Source organism: Megalopta genalis, chromosome 16, assembly GCF_051020955.1.
Source record: "Megalopta genalis isolate 19385.01 chromosome 16, iyMegGena1_principal, whole genome shotgun sequence".
Classification (NCBI taxonomy): domain Eukaryota; kingdom Metazoa; phylum Arthropoda; class Insecta; order Hymenoptera; family Halictidae; genus Megalopta; species Megalopta genalis.
Genome location: NC_135028.1, coordinates 3,452,282 through 3,474,312, shown reverse-complemented (window position 1 = coordinate 3,474,312; position 22,031 = coordinate 3,452,282). Strand labels below are relative to the sequence as shown.

The following is a 22,031-nucleotide window of genomic DNA, read 5'->3' as shown; positions in this document are numbered from 1 at the left end:
TGTACACAAGTATCATTAAAACTGAATACCGAGTTGGGAATAACTGTTGATTTATTATAAATAAAAATTGCGAATAATAAATAGAAGATGAAAAAATTTGTATTCGTTATTCGAAGTTTCAAATTTATAAAAAGGTATCTTTATTCGACGAGTATCGAATAAATAATTTTATTCGACGAGAATTTGCCCGACGAATAAAGATACTTTTTTTATTTGTAGCGTCGAATGAAATGTTCATCTTTTACCTGTATCTTTATTCGAAGGATGTTATTCTTTGAATAACTAGAGTCCTGAACAATAAAGACCAAACAATTGATCAACGGTATACAATGTAAACAGATGGGGAATCACGCAGGAATGATAATTTAAACTTTTATATTTTTCAATGTATTTTCATATACGTATCACGAATGAATTGTGGAGCTTTTCCCGATGAAGATGAATCCAAAGACGACAACATATGTACAATTTTCAATAATATAATTTTTTCATAACATTACGTATCAATAAAAATATGTTCAATTATACTCGAGTATTAAATTATACAATTTTCATCGGGAAATGCTACTCAATTCATTCATAACACTTTTATGAAAACATATTGAAAAATGTAAAAGTTTAAATTTACATTCGTGCGTGATTCTCCATTTGCTTTCATTGTATGCTGTTGGTCGGTCGCTGAATCTTTGATGTTCGGGGCTCGAGGCTCGGCAACGCCATTTAAAACCGAACTGACAGAAATTATTCGAAGATTTATTCGAAGCCTTCCAATAAAGATACAGATAAAAGATAAAAATTTTATTCGACATTAAGAATAAATTTTCGTAGAATCAAATTATTTATTCGATACTTGTTAAATAAATATAAAGACTAGAAGAAATGTAACTCTAGAAGAAATGTTAATAAATTATGTGTACATGTTAGGACAATGTAAATAAAAATTAACGGGACACCCATGCAAACTAAATATTATATGTTTTCTATAATAAATAATACTACATTGTATATTAAGATACTACATTGTATATTAAGATACTACATTGTATATTACTATTCCAAAGATGATATTACAAAATGAAAGATACACATAAAAATAAATGTTAAATATAAAATATCTTGGAGTTCATTCAAATATCTATTCGTCAAGTCTTAAAAAGAATGCTATCACTGTAAAACTTATAAATTTATTAACCTTATAAACCTGTCGCAAGAAAAAAAATGTATAGAACTATTTCTATATACCATTTCTAATTATATAATTATTAGAAATAATAGCACAACTGTTCATAAAAGTAAAATTACATTTAAAAATTACACATACAGAAAAATTGAATTCCTCTTTTTAACTTCGTATTTTTAAATGAAAAATGTGGGTGCTTAAACAAATTAAACAGAAAAAGTTGTTCGTTTAAACAATGTATTAAAAATTCTACTTTTTTGTAATCTCTCTTATTTATTGTTAATCACTTTATATATTATATATAAGTGTGTTGTCTTGCGTGTCTCATCTTTGATCGAAAATAGGGGATACGTGTTATCGGATTTTTATAATTTTTCCCATCTAGCAACAATTATGCATAATGGATGATAATTCTTCCCTCTCTTGCAGAGAAAAGTATTCGAACTTGTTTTATGGAAGCTGGCATAAACTTCTACAATATTTTGTACAATGACATTAGAAATTATGACCATAATTGTTTCACTAATAGCCAAGTGATGCAAGTATTATGTATATAGTGTGACATGCTGCCGCAGCGTAAAAGATATGTATGTATACATATGTAGTAGAGGCTACAGTCGAATACAATCTCCGGATAGATTTCCTATAGTTATTAGTCATAGTTTTTTTCCAGTAAGACACTTGTTACTTGAATCTACGTCAACCAATTTCAATTAAATTTCCAGCATGCATAAAAGTTACCGAAATCTACAAAACGCGTCGTTTAAATTTTCGTTATAGGCTCAGATGGAAAAGTAGCGAAAACACAATTTTTTTAATATTTTTTGTTATTCTAACCAAATGTAATTTTTGCAAAATTTTGTGTATTCATTGTCTAGCAAACTAGTCCCTATATCATTTGAACAGAAACGTAAGTCGTTTTGGTGTAATTATAAAAGATTTATTCCGTTTTGAAAATGTACGAATACTTTTTGGAGTCACTGTATGTGTTCAATATATTTTTTATTCGTCCAAATTACTTAACATCTTAGATTTTTTGTGTCGATTATCACATACGACTGCCTAAAAATGATGTCATTGCGCGATGAGTTCAAAAATATTTCTTTATATGAGCCGTTTATTTTGAAAGTGGCATAAGTCACTTTACCGTAATGAAAATTGGTGATTTTTTAATGTTTATACGAAATTATTTATACTGAGAAAAATATCAGTCTCCTGAGATAACAAATACAAGTAAATCTTCTCGAAAGTTAGCATCCATATTTTTAACCCGAGAAAGATAACCTACGTCGCAGAGGCGCCTGCGAAGACTGTTGATTTTTGTTAATTTTTCATAGAGGTCTAGTGATTTAAGTTTAAAATTACTTAAAATATAAAAAAATATAATATAAATGCATTTTATTTTTACAATAATGCCAAACCTTTAAAATGACTAGATTAACTTAAATAAATATCCATTGTTAGTATAAAATTGACGCCTTAGAAAAGCATGCGCCTCTGAAGCGTATGGTTATCTTTTACGTATGTTGTCATATGGTTATCTTTCTAGGGTTAAACGTGTTAAAACGGAAACCCTTAAATATATTGACTTAAAAACAAAGTGATTTATGCCACTTTCAAAATAAACGGCTCATACGTACATTTATGATACGGCAAGTAAAAATCAAAATGTTTCTCGTCCTTGGGAAAACATCCAAGATCTCTAAATATAATTAAAATGATAGTGACGCACAATGTGTTGTCTATTAGACAAAAATAGGCACGTCATTATGTTTTATATCCGTGATCGACGTCTACGTGTTTGGGACAGTTGACAGAATGGAAACCACGTTTTATAAACGAGTCTATCAAACAGGTTCCGCACATCTCGACACTTACTTGTGCTTAATGGCTATAAAGTAGAACAATAAATTCTTTGAATTATTATAGCATGAAATAAATTCTTATTTGATTTCCGTGTCTCGTGATTGATGCAAACAATTTTTATTTTGCATGAAGTTTCGCATGTTGACGTAACGTAAATTTACAGTGTTCGCATTTGCGCCGCCGAAATTTAGATGATCTACTGATCTTTCATACATTCTTTAAATTTTTCTATTTATAAACTAAATAACTGCGAGTGCAGTCTTAGATTCTATAGTTCTTAAGCTGCATTTTGAGGATATACGGAAATTGGGAATGGAATTGTCTCTTAGCACGTGTTTATTCTTTTATACAATTGATGGATTGTATAATAAAACTTAAATTACTATCCTAGCTACACCAGAGTACCGAGAAGAAGGATGACACGTTCATCTGTGATTTTTGTTCATGAAATATAAAACCATACTTTATATATTTCTCGATCTAATATTGTTACACTTTTAATTATTTAATATTTAGGACAGCCACAACTCTGTCGTTACTAAACACACTGTATAAATAGGTTTACCTAGTATGCCGATTATGATAATGTAATTTCGGTCACACGTGTTTGCTCTCTAGCTGATTCGGTTGACCAAGCGAAATTCGACGCCAGTATGTCGCTTTTGCCTCACGTAGCAACAATACCATGGATTTAGAAAACGTGTTCGGGCACTGTTTAAACCAGCGTAAGTTTTCTAAAACTGGACTGAATATCTCGAATTATTTGGAAACGTTAGAGGGACCAATACAATGACAAAACTACTTTCTTATAATTTTTCCATTACTTGGAATGAGAAAAAAAGCAAAAGATTTTGGATCGCAGAATTGACTTTTTATCGGAGCCTATAACAAAAATGTTAAAAATGCGTTTTGTAGATCTCGATAATTTATACGCATACTGAAATTCTTATCGAAATCGGTTGACGTTGTGAATTCAGTTTTTCACGACTTTCGACCAAAAACTGAGAAATCTTGAGATTTTTGGCATCTTTTAACGCCTGTAACGCGATTCTGCATTATTCAATTAAATTTTCAGCATGCATACAACTTATATCAAAATCTACAAATCGCATTTTTTAAATTTTCGTTACACGCTCAGATGAAAAAATTAAAAAGAAAACGATTCTTTTTCATTTTCTCTGTCATTCCATGTAATAGCAAAATTTTAAAAAAAGTATTTTACTCATTATACAGCAGAGTTAGTAAATATATAACTAGTCCCATTGCATATGATATGTATTTTTGTTATATGTTAGAACATATATTTATAGTTTCTCTTTATACAAATTCATCGTTTTGAATTCATAAAAATACAAATTGTTCACTGTTATATGATAATATATATAATATAATATATAATAATATAAATAAATATAAATAATATAAATACTATATAAATACTATATAAAATAATATAAATACTATATAAATACTATATAAAATAATATAAATACTATATATATATTATATAGTATTTATATTATTTTATATTATTTATTATATATTTATTATATTTATTTATATTATTATATATTATATTATATATATTACCATATAACAGTGAACAATTTGTATTTTTATGAATTCAAAACGATGAACCATATATATATATGGTATAAATGAATTGTTTTACTCTACCGCTTGAGCGAACCGGATATTTCAATACTTGCGTGTAGAAGAATATATGAGAAGAGTGTGAAATAAGAATAAATGTATGAGAATCCAAAAGATAACATTTTTCTTTGTAGCCACATACCTTTTTAATAAACTGTTTTACTCGAAAATTAAGTGCTCCATTTTACTTTACTCTTTGTTAAATCACGAAGAACAGGTGAGTGGTAGACCGACTCGATTTACCTCGGCAGACCGCGAGTTTCATCGCGAAACGTATGGCCATTAATGCACGTGGCGTTGCCGGAGAACGAGGGGATTGGCCCGTTTCGTTTTCCCCTACGCAAGCTCGGCGCGATCCTCTTGTGGGAACCGTCTAACTGGATCCAGTCCGCGCTCGACAACGCGCCCCTCGTCTAGCCTGTCGTGACCTTTCGCTCCGGAATTCGTGATACCTTGAACGAAACGTCGATCCAGCTTCTCTTCGATTGAAAATATCGTTTAGTCGATTTTAGACACAGTAGTGCTAATGAAACATTACCATTGTTAGTGCGATACACCGATCATCGGTGAACATAAACCGTCTCTATCGACCATTCTTTTCAATAGAAGCAAATATTTAATTCCCCGACTATTGGACATTATTATTTTAATTTTCTATTTGGTGGTCGTTTAAGCCGTTGTCGAAGGCACTGGTAAAGTAACATTTGTTTGTTAACGCAACGACGGCCATGTTTTCCTTTGGTTGAGCGACGGGACTGTTTGTTCAAATTTAGAAATGAATTTTCGCGATATGTTCAGAGTGAGTTTTATTTCTTTAAAAAAAAGTAGTCCGATTTTATGAAATTTCTTAGGACACCGAGACGACGGTCGGAGTTGAATGAAAGTAAAATGATTTTATTCAGTGATAATCTGTAAGTGTAAAGTGTGACTGATGAGGGGGGAAAAAGTCGTGAGAGTGGCCAACGTGACAATTTTTTGTTTAGATATTTCGTTTCGAGTATTCTGACTCCGACTGAACGTCACGTAGCATCGTTGATCCCATTCAGATCGGAATTCGCTATAGTTGTTTGCTTTTATCAGTTGAATAGAATGCAACAGTGGAAACTTCTCGATTGAATGAACTATCAAAATTAACTTCGAATGAAAGAAATTATAGTCATTAATGTTTTTTAATCAGATTATTGAACCGTTTATTTCCTTCACTTGCAACATTTCCATAAAGGTGACGTTCTATCAAATACAAATCTTCGAGATACGATATTAGAAATCTCTTTAATTTATCTACAATCCACTAAAAAAGCTATTCACAAATAATTATCTACTTATAATAACCAATCAAGTTTTCTTCAAATTATTTTTATTACGATGTTCCAAATCGGTTCAATTTTTCATAAAAATCGTTAGACTATCAACATCTATCTTTTACGATAAAATTTTATGTTTACGGAGACCACTCGTGAATGAGTAACAAATCTTTCCTTCTTAAATGAAATTGTACATATTTCAAAGGAGCATAGAAAATGTTCCACAAAACAACATTTGAGCCGTTTATTTTGAAAGTGGCATAAGTCACTTTACCGTAATGAAAAGTGGTGATTTTTTAATGTTTATGCGAAATTATTTATACTGAGAAAAATATCAGTCTCCTGAGATAAGAAATACAAGTAAATCTTCTCGAAAGTTAGCATCCATATTTTTAAACGTGTTAAAACGGAAACCCTTAAATATATCGACTTAAAAACAAAGTGACTTATGCCACTTTCAAAATGTGAACGGCTCATTTAAGTAATCTATTAGGTGATTTCAGTTACGAATATATTTCTACCGCCGTTGTATATCAATAACGTGCAAAAATCTAGTAGGATTGAATAGAATTCCAATTTCATGAAACGGTCGAAATCGTTCCATTGTTACGGACCATTGACCAATTCGAAATTGCGCGCACCACCGCGGCGCGCCGCGATGCGGTAGTTTGTTTTAATAAATCTCACAAACTTTGACTTTCCTTCGCTCCGCTTACGACAAATATGTTTACACATTCAGCACCGTACTTAACGCACCTCCTTTGTCTTTTTATCCTATTTGCCGAGCTTTTACTGTAATTCAGAGAAGAACACCGGCATACAGCTTCCTGTGACCTCGATACGCACGCGGTGGACATAAATGCGGAAGTTGCTAGGCTCCTAACTCTGTTTCGCTGTCAATGCATCGATACTCTGTCCTGATCTACGTATCTGTGGTCCCCTACTTTATCGGGTGAGATCATTTCTTGGTGCCGATAAACAGTATTCTAGATCCACTTTTCGTCAATCAATATCCCAGAATTTTACAGCTGTCCAAAGCGATTAATAACTATTCAGAGGATTCAATTGTATCGACTAGATTAAAATTATTAAAATGTAGAGAAGACCGGGGCAGGTTACAACGCAGGATAAATTGTAACATAATGAAAAATGTTCTGATCGACAAATCTAAATTTAAATCTGATAATGCAGCATTTTGTATAAACGCCTAGACAACGTCACTAGGGTTCATGTTATTTAAATAATTCAACACCACAAGTCTGACTGTAAGTCAATAAGTTAAAATTTTATTGTTTGGCATATGAAAGTACATTTTGTTCAGCATTTATTTTACAATTAGTTGCTATTATAAACCGGTTGAACTTTTGTATTTTTGTTGTAAATAAATCCTTACACATTACATTAGTCCAGTGTTCAGTGAACATTTGACAAATTTGCATTTTCTCTGTTGCAAAGATGAAATGTAAAAATTCAAGTTCGTAGTAAGTTGTAACAAACTATTTCCTCGGGAGACGAGTATTCTTTGTTCGCATTGAACCATGCAGCAACAGCAAACCTAGTGAAAATTGAATTATGTGCAATCTATACAAAACGTGATTACACAAGAACTACATTAAGAAACATATCTCACACATTTGTCTTAATTGCAATTCTGACAGCAAATAATCATTTATGGTTGAACCGATGTCGTCAAACATTTAATAACAATGATTTCTCATTTCATATTGAATATATTTCACGGGAATGGCAATATGTTTGTTTAAATAAATAATGCATACATGATACAAGTAATCCCATATAGAAATAGATAAGTTAATTACTATGCCCTGTTGGCGGACGTTAGTTTTCGCTACTAAAAATCTTTTTTGAATATTAGGAGAAAGAAAGAGAGAAAATTCTGAGCTCCCTCCCTGAAAACTGACACCCTCGATAACTATATACAATAAAAATGTAATATTTAACATACATTATTACATATTAATATAATATGTATAATAATTTAATTTTAAGAAATAGTTTGAAATGTAATTAATATTTTATTTAAACAAACCTCAGTTATAAAATTTTTGTAATAATTTTTCTTCTTTTTGGCAGGAGCATTACTTTCATTACTTTCTGCTTTTTCTTTCATTTGTTGCTCGTTTAATCTCTTTTGCATTCCTATTCCGTGTCTTTTTCTTCTTTTATCATCACTTCTTCAAGCACAACCATACTATTACTTCCATTTTCATCAAGCTGACTATTTCCAACATCATGTTTCTCGGCTTTCGTTGTTGGACATATTTGTTGAGTGCTCTCACCTTCAATAAGTTTTGATATATTATTCCAAACATAAAAAAGACTTGTGTCTTCCGTTCGACCAGTCCATTCATTTGTATTACCCATTGCTTGAAAAACAGTTAGAGTTGCAGGATTAATGTTTTCTTCAATACGCTTTAAAGTTGTGATATAATCTAGATTTCTTTCATCTACATTTAATCGATCATTTGGCTGCTCACTTAATTGATTTGGTGTATTTGTTCGTTGAAAAATTTTAGAATAATTGATTGCATTAGAGGAAAATGGCATTAGACCACAAGCCTTGAACCCATTACTCAAAATCCTTTCAAGATCCAAATTATCAAACACTCTCTTTAATTGTTGAGCAGCATCAATTTTTGATACACTCGAACAATTATTTTGTTGTCGGTATTCGTTCGCTTGCCTTGTCCAGGCTGCTTTCATTGGACAAAACATACTTTGATCCATTGGCTGGATAATATGCGTGGAATTTGGATGTAGGGCAATGAGTTCAATTCGATTTGCTACACAAAATTTAGCCAAAGGTTGTGTAAGATGAGAAACATGTCCATCCACATATAAAATCACAGGTAAAGATATATTTGTACTGATAATCCAAGGGTAGAATACATTAGTTACATATTCGTAAAAATGTTCTCCTTGCATCCAACCACTGTCCGATGTACCATAGATCCAACCCGATGGCATTTTCTCATACATTTCTTTTGGTATGTGCTTCGAAGAAAATATAACAAGAGGGGGTGCTAGTTGACCTGCCGCATTCCCTGTCACCAACACTGTCAAGGCTTCTTTTTCATTAATCGAATAGACATTCTTACTTCCTTTCTTTTTCAATACTTTATCAGATTTAGGATCCAATGATAAAGAAGTTTCATCCGTACTGAATATTCTAGATGGGTCAATATTGAGCAAACCTTTTTCCTTTAAGTGTGCTTCTACTGTAGAAAACCATTTTTTTAAGGCCCCTTCAGATACTGCAGCTCTAGCGTGGGTTAAGTTCTCAGTCATTTGTGTACACACGTCCTCATGCCGCTTTAAAAAGCCAGAATACCAACTTTTACCAGGACCATTTTCACCAAATGGAGTTTTGATTCCCATTTCCTTTACTAGAATGCGAACACTGTTTAATAATTGCATTTTAGTTACTGGATGACCTCTGCAACTGCATTCAAAAATCCATTCTACGAGTAGTGATTCTTGATTAGGAGGCAGAATGGAAACAGGCCCGGGTTTCTTATTGTCATACAGGCCGATTACTTTACTATGCAAAGTTGATCGTGGTATTTGATATTTCCGGCTTGCAGCATTTATTGGCATCCCAGATTTAACAGCTTTTACAGCTAAATTGATGGATTCGTTGGTGTACAGCATACGTTGTTTTTTTGATGTACTCATTTCTATATAAAATTTTTCTATACAAAAGAATGTAATATTATAATAAGTATTTGAAAAGTTCATATCAGAAACGTCTGCTTTAATAAAATTTCGTACTTACGGTTCTCTCGTCAAAAATATGACAGAGATGTGTTTGAGGTTATGTAGGCTGGTCTAATCTGTGATAAGCGACACAGTAACTAACGCGCGCATCGAGCGAAAAATAGGTTCACTTACTGTGCACAGTAACTAACGCATCGTGCGAAAAATAGGTTAAGTTACTGTATGCAGTAAATGAACCACTGAAATTTAAAGTGAAAACATAAAGTCAAATAAACAATCACTGCTTTGTTCCTCCGTACTTTTAATACGTTTTATCAATACAATTAATATCGTGATATGTAATATTTTACCGAGTACGATTTATTTTACAGAATATTGATTTTCATTCGTTCAGTACGTAGGGTAGTGGAGCCGGTTACTGTGGGGCAGAGTGGGGCAGGGGCAGAGTAACCACGATTCACGAAACAGCGAGGTCTCTCCCTCCGCACCGCATGCCCCCCGAAATCCCCGACGAACTGCATCCCTTCCATTCCTCCGATAAGGCAGTTCGTCGAGTATGTCGGGCGGCAGAGGTACGGGAGGAGAGACCTCGCTTTTTCCTGGCTACCCTGCTGCGGGGTTCTGGGGTGACTATGCCTCTGATTTGTTTCCGGGCATAATTATCTTTATGTTTATCAAATGAGATATATTCAATTTTTGTATTCTTTTATTTCGTTTAGTTTTAAATAAAAAGTTTTAATGTCTTATTTGATAAATATGAAGTTAATTGTGCTTGAAAATAAACAGTAACTACTGTTACTTTTTATATTTGATCGGGCCATATTGTAACAAATGTGATGAATTCAAATGAATTTCATGATTTTAAATGATTTCTTTAAAATGAAAGTAAATATCTGAATGTTACATATTTTATCACTTTTTTATTCGAAATATGTTAAGCAAAAGAAAGAAAGAAAGAAAGAAAGAAAGGAATTAGCAGAGACATCATCATCGAGAAAATACCGTAAAATAAATTAACTGTCTGGCATGGTTCTTACTGTATTGCAATCTTCTATGTGCCTTTTATTATTCCTTTAATTGTCTGTTCAATTTGTCTTACTTTTTATCACCGATAATTACTGTCAATATTGTATTTAGAGCATGATAAACTTAATTTTGTTCAGAAATATCTGCAGAATTTTAACGTACTATTTCGAGGATGACACCCTCTGTTTGAAAAACAGATCCCGTCGTCTCAGCTCCAGTTTTTCTCGCACGACCGCTAATAAAGAGACGGAACGCCTGGTTAAAGATAATATTATTTCCCGTCTACCCTTTCAATCAACATGTAGGAAACATCAAAAGAAATAGCCCAGTAGCCCTACAAGCTGGCTCGCGGTCTCTGTAGTTCTGTTTCGAAGTGGATCGCTCGATCCGGTTCAAGGAAACTCATACCGCGAAAGTTTCCGGAGCAGTAAAAGAATAGAGAGACCGACACGGCTCTCGAACTTTATCTTCGTGGACTACTACCTTTCATCCCGTAGAATGCACGGAATTTAATCCCCCACCGTGACCGGATTAAAGTTTCGAACGTATTTCCGCGTTAGTAGGGTTGCCGTTTCAAAAATCGTGAGATCATGCTGTAGTTCCCAGCAAATTTCATCGATGACGTCCGTTTTCTATCTGCCGAGACTTTCTCGTCCAATTTCGATTCCGTGTTTCATCATTCCCTATGCGATAAGTCGATATAGGAATCTTTGAATCGGATTCACTAAAAATATCCACGACGATGAATTTTTTAAAGAAATTTATTCATTGATACGATTTCCGAATGACGGGACTGTGATCTTCAGCTTCGCCCTAGCCCGTCCCTAGAGCATTCAAAGATCTTCGCTGTTCTCGGAATACAAATATCTTATGACCTCCAATGTAAATGGGAAAAACGAAAGCATCCCGCAGGAAAGTGTAGTAATGTTTTCTTCGAAGATTATGAAATTCGTCCGCATCCTTTCATATGATTTTTTACACTCTGCTCGCGAACAACTCTCGCCCGATATTAAAATTTGCATCACCAGCCTAATGCTTCGAGCTGTTTTTCTGAATTCAAAGGAGTTTTTTGCGAAATCAATCTCAGGCGACTATCAATGTTTAAAGTTTTATTTGGTTTAAAAATGAAAACAATGTAGCAACTTTGGAGAATGACTTTAATCATTGAAGTTGTAATTTATTATTTAAAAAATATAGGCGGTTTTACTCATAAACTATAAAACACGATCAATAAAACGTAACGTTTTCTAAGTGCTGAACGTCTCATTTAAACACGCGCGTCCATCAGAATTGCTGTTTGCTCAACCACCCCTATCACGATTTTTATAAACAAAAAACACCAGACATACCAGATGGATTAGCTTCTTCAACAGTTGATATAACAATAACTATCTCATCATACATATTGTTGGCTTAGAAGCCAATCAATTTAAGTCCAGTGTTAACCTCAAAATTGGGATAAATAATTTTACAAATTAATTGTGCAAGAAAATAACAATTCCACTAATAATGCAAAGCATAATTTTTATTACAATTAAATAAATAAATGTAAATTAATATTAATATTTAATTTTTCTATTTATCCCTTTTTTTATAATTTTTTAAATTTTGTTTAGTCATTCTTTATGAAGAAATCGACTGTATCGATTTATTGACCGAAAGATTCTATAATAAAGATGCACATTTTTATTTTATTTATATTATTAGATAACATATTTTTAAAGAAGAATAGACTTGCATTGATTGGCTTCTGAACCGTCCATATAACAATTACAACCTAATACAAAGTGTCCAAAACAACAACGCGAGTCATTCTTAATAGTGAATTTCGCCTATTACGGATTACAACATGTAAATCGACTAAATATACATATATTGATCCTTAGGATAGAGCGATGTAACTTTAGGGTACTTGTGAACATATGTCGAAGAAAGTCGTGCATTCGCGTTTCATGCAATTTAATTCGTCAATCGTGCAACTGATTATTTGAACCCACAATTGTCGTGATAAATAAATGATAGAACAAGGACGGCGACTAAATCGGTAACCCAAAAGGCGGTTCGTAATGTTCGTGGAGTGAAAGTTCGAAAAGGTAAAAGCTTGTGGAAGGTTTAAGAAGATACAGAAGATAATTGGCAAGTATGAACATTGCGTCTCGGTGGCAATAGCCTCGCTGTCGAGGGATGGAGACTCGAGACCATAACGAGAGAGATGGCGTGCAAAGTCCCGCCTTTGAAGACAGCGGCGTGGCAATTTCGGGGGAGCTGGGTGAACACTCGTTTTCCGGAGAGTGCGAGGGAAACGTGTGCCTGCAGGAGCCCGAAGATCTGAAACAAATCGGGAAAGATGAGATTCAGGATCCTAGGTCTGTTCTCGCGTCAGCTTGCCACAAATTGCATACAATTATCACTCATGGAAAGTACCTATTGTCTTCTTCAAGGAGATACTCTCCCTACAACTTTCTCCAATTTTCGACCATCCAAATCTATGAATATGATAATTCATGGATCAAAGTACTTTACTTTGTACATTAACCCTTCTACGGTGTTTATAAAAAGTTGCACTAATTAGGTTCGGATCACATAGACCCGAATAAAAAAGATCCGAGCATATATCTTTGGAAACTATATATATTATTATACTATAATATAATATAATATAATATAATATAATATAATATAATATAATATAATATAATATAATATAATATAATATAATATAATATAATATAATATAATATAATATAATATAATATAATATAATATAATATAATATAATATAATATAATATAATATAATATAATATTATATAATATTATATAATATAATATATAATATAAATATTAAACTATAATATTATTATATTATTACAGTACAATACCTTTAAGCTTTACTGGATAAAAAGATATAATAAGTAATATGAAAATATAAAAGGTAGCAAAAATTCACAGTAATTAGAAATAAGCAGAGTCAATAAATTTCACGCCAATAAGATAGTAACTTAAAAAGTTAAATAAGTGTAGTTACACAGTCTGAATCATGTGTAGATCTAAGCCACCATAGAAGGGTTAAACATTGAGAAGTTTAAATTATAAGAAATATTCAATAATGTAGAAAGGATGTCATGTTCCTCTTTTGAATAATTAAAGTGCTATATTTTATTACAATATTTATAGTCTGCAAACATTTTGAAGGGAGAATGAAATAGGATGAACAAAATTTTAGAATAAAAAACGGTGCATACGATGATGCACAGTGGAAAGCATTTAGAATTGTGATTGTGGTCTCTCGTCAGACTAGAAACACGTCGACGGTTTTTTACGTGCTGTAGATACATTGCACGATGCACCATAAGGCAGCATTACTACCCTGAAAGTGGTTGGGGTTGGATAGTCGTGCTAACCAGCGTTATGGTCCAAATCCTTGCCACGGGAATTCATGGGGCTGTCGGATCCTGGTTGCTGTTGGAAGGGACGAAACGATACAGACAACCGCTAGTTAACGTAGGTACGACATACCTTGAATTAACGATTCTTTTTTCCAATTACACCATTCTCTTGTTCTCTGTATTGTAAAAATATTGAAAACGTGCACCGTGAACTCTGACAACGTTGCAAACAATATTAACATTTTTTAAAGTATAACAACAGTTTGCCAAATATTAGAATGTACCATAAAATGTAGTAAATTATTTACAGTGTCTCTCTTGTGTTAGATTTTTCTAACATACATATACATAGTAGGATTATATTTATGCTACTGCTCAAGGTTACTGGCCCCACGTGGCGCACATCAGATACGCCCGCTGTCTACAAGAAAACATTGGGCGGGGATGGCGACACAGTAACTTAGAGATCTTGGTCAATTTCGTTTCTAGAATAATGGAATCAATCTTCTCAATTGGGAGTTGAAAAACACAATAGAAATACGTCTCATGTATTAACTTTAATACTGTACATTTCGGGTGTTCGACACTAACGAAATTTTATTGCAAAACAAATCACTTTTAGCACCCTTTTTCTGTGTTCTTTTTTTCAGAAAAACTGAATAAATAATTTTCACGTAACAATCGCTTAACATTTTTGTAGCGCGACACACCTCTAGCATCTTCTATGGAATGTTTATACAATGTGTACAGTAAACGTTAAGAAACACCCGTCGAACCGATTTTTGCATTTTTCAACATTTGTAGCTTGACTCTGTATCAAACGATTTCGATGAAATTTTCCGCGTGCGTACAAATTACCAAGGTGTAACAATTTACGTTCAAGAAAAAAAAGATTGAAAAAAGAGAGTCCTTTATGTTGTTTGTCGTTTCAGCTAATTGTAATTTTCGAAAAAAGATTGCTTAGGTATTATCTAGTAGACTAACCCCTGTAACATGTCAACAAATTGAAACCATACGCGAATTTGAAGAATGTTATACCGTTTTCGCAAACCATTGTATGTCTGAAATGTATGTGACATTTTCTTTTAATTTCTGAATGGCAATTATTCGTAAAATGAGTAGAATAAATAACGTCTCTTTCAATTACATTCATGCAAATCGAAATGATAACTTTGCCTGTGCCGTTACTCGAATTGACGTCTCACAAACTTTGGAGCACGAGAAGCCCACGAATCTGAGCAAAGGATACGTACCAAACGAAGAAATTCATAAACTTTAGTTCACAACAGACCTTGGCGACGCGCGGAAAGCCCTGAGAACGCCGTTTGAATATTTCATGCAGCGAAAAGAAAAGAATAGAAAAGAAAAGAAACGGTCCGCCGCGCGCGGCGAACAATAACTGTAACCATTTCTGAAACGTTCCGCGAGGACTACCGTTGTCCCGGGTCGAAAGTACGAGCAACTCATTATTATTATTCACGGGGGTCCCCGAAAACTGGTGCCATCGCGCCGACTGCCTCGCGTTATTATCGTCCCCGTAAAAACGTATCCGACCAGGCTTACTTTATTTTTTTCGCCGGCGCGGCGTGTCACCTCCGCCCGCCCTTTGTCGCCAGGTTCCTTTCGTCGGCCGCCATTTTAAGACGCTAACGAGCTCCAGTTTTCCTCCTTAATCTACCATCGGGTAGACTATTGTTCGGGCATGGTAAAATTCAGGTGTGTCTGAGAGCTTCGCGAGCAAATGACTTTTTAATTGCTGCATCAGATGCTACGAAACAGAAAACAATTGTAGGTGTAAATGTAGTCGAATACTTTTTCATTATGTATTGAAGTTATTCGTTGTGACGAACAGGTTATTATAGATTTTTTCCGTAATGCAATCAAATATTTACATTAACGTCGACGATAATATTGAAAGTTGTGTTATCTTCATAAGTGTGAACTTCAATTTCCAATTTTCATATGAGCCGTTTATTTTGAAGGTGGCATAAGTCACTTTGTTTTTAAGTCGATATATTTAACCCTTTGCGGTCGAAACTATTCGAATTCGAAATCCAAAACATGATTTCTGATCTACAGTAGTTCTATTTTATATAATTTATTGCGACTTATGCACATGAAATTGAGCCTGTTGACAAGTACAATGCAATTTTAATAGTTTCTTTTCAAGTAGAAACGAGTCCGATGCTCTTAGAATGATTTTGAAAAATAGTACACCAATTTTTAGTGGCGCCTCAGAGTCGCCATTCGAGTGCAAAGGGTTAAGGGTTTGCGTTTTAACACGTTTAAAAATATGGATGCTAACTTTCGAGAAGATTTACTTGTATTTGTTATCTCAGGATACTGATATTTTTCTCAATATAAATAATTTCGTATAAACATTAAAAAATCACCACTTTTCATTACGGTAAAGTGACTTAAGCCACTTTCAAAATAAATAGTTTAGAAAAATGACTGACATATATTAATTTTGTCCGACGTATTTTACCGAAGTGATGTTTTGAAAGGACAGTGATTTACTAAAATTGTTGAATAAATTACATATATAATAATAATTTATACCATGAACATATTTAATATAAAAGTTTGATTTAAGTATTTTTTATTTTAATATTCATAAAATACAAAAATAATTAGTACATTTTGAAACATAAGTATAAGTAATTTATATGAAAATACATCGGTTCAATTTCATTTTCGTCATCAATAGGAGTGATTAAGTCCTCGGAAATCGTGTTTTGTTTCAAATTTTTTAAATAACTGTGGTATATTGGGGGTATATAATTAAGCAAGTCCATCGTGTCTTTGTATTTTGCTGAAGAAACAGGACGAGATCCAGCGTATAACGGATCCATTTCTATTTGTGAATAACGCCTAGGTCTTCCTCTTTTTGGTGACAAATCCAAAGTTAGAAATTCATCTTTTTCATCTAAAGTTAGTTTATAAAACATTTTATACGGACTATCATGGTAAAATCGTATCCATTGAATTTTTAGCCAATTAACTTCGTTTTGGTCTGTAAGAACAATACTTCTCACACACTTATCACACGTTTCTATTTCTTTTACACTAAGCCCCGCAATTAATTTCCTGAGTACAGCGACTTACGCCACTTTCAAAATAAACATGTTTGTTATACCGTTAATTAGCAAAACTTCTCTCGAACAAATCTCAATAGTTCTCAACTTATTGATTGTAAATTTAAAAAAAAATGAAAAGATACCGTTCAATTGTAATTAGTGTTACCATTAACTCGATTTTTTTGACAAAGTGACTTATGCCACTTTCAAAATGAACGGCTCATATTAACTGCACTTGTACAATGAAAACTATCCATTTACTAACTATTTTTACATTACAAATATAATTGTAACATTTAGTATATAAATATTTGAACGCTTTGTATAGTCCTTACGCGATGAGAAGGCACCTTAGTGTTCACATTCCCCTCTTACTAGCTGCCCCATGGTCGCTATTGGCCGAAATCCGTGACGAAGATCGACAGCGATCAATAGCGACCGATAGCTGCGGCAGAGGGGCAGCTGGTAAGAGGGGGAATGTAAACACAAAGATGCCTTCTTATCGCGTGAGGACTATAGTTTTACCAATATTGATCTTTTGTTATGAATATCATCGTGGACGCGTTGTAGAAAAACCGTATATTATATTACAATATCAAAAATTATGTCATAGTTGATTAATGTAATTGTAACATAATCTCAGATCTCGTCCTCCGATAAATATTCAAAATAAAGTAAAAGGAACATTTCAGCAACTAATAGAATATTAAACAAATAATTTAAAACCATTCCTGTCGTATTATATATATTTTACTGAAAAAAATTGATTAACAGTATTTATGTGCAGTGAGCAGCGATAATATTCGGACACCTTCTCAAACGCAATAAGATATTTAAAATTGGAGACTGACTAGTTTACTAAACAATAAGCAAAAAAATGTTTGTAAAAATTGCAATTGGTTGGAGTCGCAAATAAAATAAGAATATGTTGTTTTTTTTTCTAGTTTATTATCCGAGCCTGTAACGAAAAAGGCAATGCTTTCTGTTGATCTCAATGTCTTATAATATATAGATGCCGAAAATTTCATCGAAATCATTTAACATAACAATTAAAAATCATGAAAAACGTAGGAGATTTTTACATTGTTCAATGCTTGCCGCTTGATTCAGCTTCAAACAATTTCGCGTCAAATTTTCAGCATGCACATAAGTTACCGAGATTTACGAAACACGTTTCTTAAATTTTCGTTACAGGCTCAGATAAAGAAGTTAAAAAACGTGAGTTTTTTATTTTTTTCCTGACATTTCAAGTGATAACAAAATTTAAAAAAAACATTTCAGTCGTTGTCTAGTTGAGTCGTTTGTCTAATCTCTCTATCATCTAAAAATATTCTAGTCGTTTTTTCCAATTTAAAAAAAAAGACGCTGCGTTTTGAAGGGTGTCCAAATACATTGTACTTGTACTTGCACTTGTATTCATCCAGTATTTGTGGAGATTAACGATGAAATGTGTGTAAAATCTTCGTAAGTAATGAGTATCGACGAAAACGGTAAAATATACAGCTCGTATTTTCTATCAGATTCATCAGAAAAAGTTTTATATGAAAATCGATGACCCAACGAGACTGCGACCTCTACTTGTAAAATGGAAGAAAACGAGCATCGTGTTTGCAAGATTTGATCGAACAGTTCTCCCGAAAAGCGAAGAAGCGTCTGTTCGCTTTTCTGACCACGAGACACTATCCGTGCTACGTGCTGGATGTTTCGATGAAAGTCTCCCCGAGCATTTTAACACGTTCCGTGCCGAGCTTCTTTTACTCGAATCTTCACACTTTGATATTTTACTAAAACTTGATGTATTACGTGCAATTATTAATTCTCGTACACATAACAACGTAACAAAAACTTATCAACGCCCATTCTTGCGGTGGAAATTGATTCTTCGGTTCTAAATTTCTTGTAAACAATTTGTTCAGTTCACTAAGTAAACATGCAAGCGTGTACCATCGATGGTACACGTGGCACGGAACGTGTTAAGGAGCAGACACCGGACGAGCTTTCGATTATATCTTGGTGACTACTCGGTCTCCCTAGCTCGAGACGTTATCCTGTTTGGTTAGGGTCGCCGAGGAAATGGCCACACGATCCATCGGGTTATTGAGCTCTTCATTCGCCAATTCACTGTGCCTCTCATCCGTCTTCCGGTTTCCAAGACACGGAGGACCATCGAGGGTGGAAGCGATAGCATCCCTTACAATTCACTTTCGTATTGTTCTCCTCCCGAGAATGACAAAGCCACGAATCAGCTATGGAGAGCGTAGCAATATATTATACTTGCAGTATTATGGTTCGGGTGGTTCCCAGTTATAATACAAGCCTGGGGCGATTCTACGTCTCCGTTTTCGTTCGATTCTGTGCGCGGAAGATTCATGCTCGATGTCCATGGCCGCGGTGGATTAGACGCTTTTATTTTGCTTCGTGTCTTTAACCCGAGAAAGATAACCTACGTCGCAGAGACGCCTGCGAAGACTGTTGATTTTTGTTAATTTTTCATAGAGGTCTAGTGATTTAAGTTTAAAATTACTTAAAATATAAAAATAGATATAATATAATAAATAAATAAGATATAAGATATAATATAAATGCATTTTATTTTTACAATAATGCCAAACCTTTAAAATGACTAGATTAACTTAAATAAATATCCATTGTTAGTATAAAATTGACGCCTTAGAAAAGCATGCGCCTCTGAAGCGTATGGTTATCTTTTACGTACGTTGTCATATGGTTATCTTTCTAGGGTTAATCTGGATTACGGATATACAGTTACTCACAAAATTGAGCGTACACCTTTTAAAACACAATAACTTTTTTCAAACTGGACTAAGTGACTTGAGTGTTTTTTTAGATGATACAGGGGCCAGTCTACTAGACGATGACTAAAGTACCTTTTCCTAATTTTGCTATTACTTGGGTGACAAAAGAAAAGAAAAAACTCGGTCTTTTTTACATAACTCTTTAAAGCTCTCGTTTTCCAACTTTTTCGTCCGAGCCTATAAAAAATTGTTAAATTTAAAAAGTTTCATCGACATCGGTTAACCCGGAGTAGTCGAGCTACAGGCGTTGAAAGATCTAAAAAACTGTTTTTGGTCAAAATCGAAATGAAACTGCGATTTTTGCCATCTTTAATTTGTTGTAACACATAACAACGTCAAACGATTGCGATAAAATTTTCAGCATGTAAGTTACCAAGATCTACAAGAGGCATTTTTTAAATTTCCGTTATAGGCTCGGATGAAACAGTTAAAAAACGTGATTATTGCTTTTTGTCATTCCAAGTAATAGCAAAATTAAAAAAAAACATTTTGGTCATCGTCTAGTAAACTAGTCTCGCTATCATCTATAAAAAATTCAGGTCACTTATAGTCCAGTTTCAAAAAAGTTATTGCGTTTTAAAAGGTATACGCTCAATTTTGTGAGTAACTGTACACATACTCGCGAAAGTATTTGAGCGCCTCTTAAAACTTAGTGAATTCTTTCTAATCGGATCATATGATCTAAGCTTTCTCGAGGTGTTAGAGCGATCAGTTTACTAGATAATGACCAAAGAATTGTTTTTAAAAATTGCCATTTGTGAGGATGATAAAAATGTTAAAATGTGTTGTTTTCATCAACTTTTTTATTTGCGTCTATAACAGAAATTTAATCAATGCGTTTTGTACATCTCGATAATTTATACACATGCTGAAAATTTCATCGGAAACGGTTGTCGCAGAAACAAGATACAGGCATTGGAAGATATCACAATCCCGAGATTTCTTGCAGCTATCAATCGTAAATTGTGAAAAATTTCGATTATCGCTATCTTTAACTGTTTGTAGCTCATAATAATGTTAACCGATTTGGATGAAATCTTCAGCAAGCGTATAGGCTACCGAGATCTACGAGAGGTATTTTCAAAATTTTTCTTATAGGCTCAGATAAAAGAAAAGTCAAAAAACGAAAGTTTCTACTTCTTTTCGCATTCCGACGAGTTGCACGTTTTGAAATCAACTTTTTACCTATTGTCTAGTAAACTGTTCTCTCTAACATCTCAGAAAAATTTCGATCGCTCAGCCCCCGATTATAATAAACTTGTTCTGTTTTAAAACGCGTAAACTTGGTTTTCGTCTAATAGAGATTTTTGGTGATGCTTTTGTTACAATATTGTCATCCGATAAATGAAATGGATCTATTCGATACGTAATGGATCTATTAATACGTAAATACATAAATTTTGTTGGCGGTGCGATTTTGAGTAACTTTTTCCTTAGGTATAATTGACCAAAAACCTTATATTCCGAGATATCCGCGTGAAATAACTCCCACTACTACATGGAAACTGCGTGTATCTACGTGGCAGTGGCAGCGTGTGCGTGAACATGGTACTGCATCTCGCTAGTAAGCGATTGTGTATGTACGACAGTTGGACTTGCAAAAGGATATGTGCCCATAATTATGAAAGTGGTCTAAGTCAAAATTAAAAAAAAAATGAATTTATCACTTATTTCACACGATATGATTTTAAACTAAATTTATTCAATGTAATTTTTACGATATCGTCAAAAATTTAGTGTTAATTATGAAAGTGGTCTAAGTCAACAATTTAAAGAAATTATATAAACATAACTTGAAAATACCGCGTGGAGGATATCTTAGCTTCTCAAAAACACGTAATAGCCTACAGTGATGCTTGTTCAGGCCAAAATCGCAACATTAAAGTAGCATTGACATGGCTGAAAATTGCCCAGTCGTCGAATAATAATATTGAAACGATAGACCACAAAATTTTGGTATCGGGTCATTCCTTTCTACCG

General features: G+C 33.5%; 2 protein-coding genes across 6 annotated transcripts in view; one reads left to right on the top strand and one right to left on the bottom strand.

The window, feature by feature from the left end:
* LOC117224042 (uncharacterized) overlaps positions 1-22,031 on the top strand; it is a 260,485-nt gene that overhangs the window by 198,511 nt on the left and 39,943 nt on the right. The window lies entirely within an intron of this gene.
* LOC117224043 (uncharacterized) lies at positions 7,262-10,249 on the bottom strand. 4 transcript variants are annotated; one of them, XM_033476700.2, is made up of 4 exons: positions 9,800-10,249; positions 8,385-9,716; positions 8,054-8,303; positions 7,262-7,558 (listed from the first exon to the last, which is right to left on the bottom strand). In XM_033476700.2, the coding sequence occupies exons 2-3, from the start codon at positions 9,697-9,699 to the stop codon at positions 8,164-8,166; spliced, it is 1,455 nt and encodes a 484-aa protein (XP_033332591.2). In that variant the 5' UTR covers positions 9,700-9,716; positions 9,800-10,249; the 3' UTR covers positions 7,262-7,558; positions 8,054-8,163. The 4 variants fall into 4 exon arrangements, with proteins under 4 accessions (XP_033332591.2, XP_076383143.1, XP_033332590.2 ...); XM_076527028.1 differs by having other exon boundaries at positions 8,054-9,716; positions 9,800-9,857; positions 10,092-10,245; XM_033476699.2 differs by having other exon boundaries at positions 8,054-9,716; positions 9,800-9,980; positions 10,092-10,244.

Bases quoted from the DNA above. Each gene is read 5' to 3' on its own strand.
- LOC117224043 (XM_076527027.1), bottom strand. From the start codon at position 9,699: ATGAGTACATCAAAAAAACAACGTATGCTGTACACCAACGAATCCATC.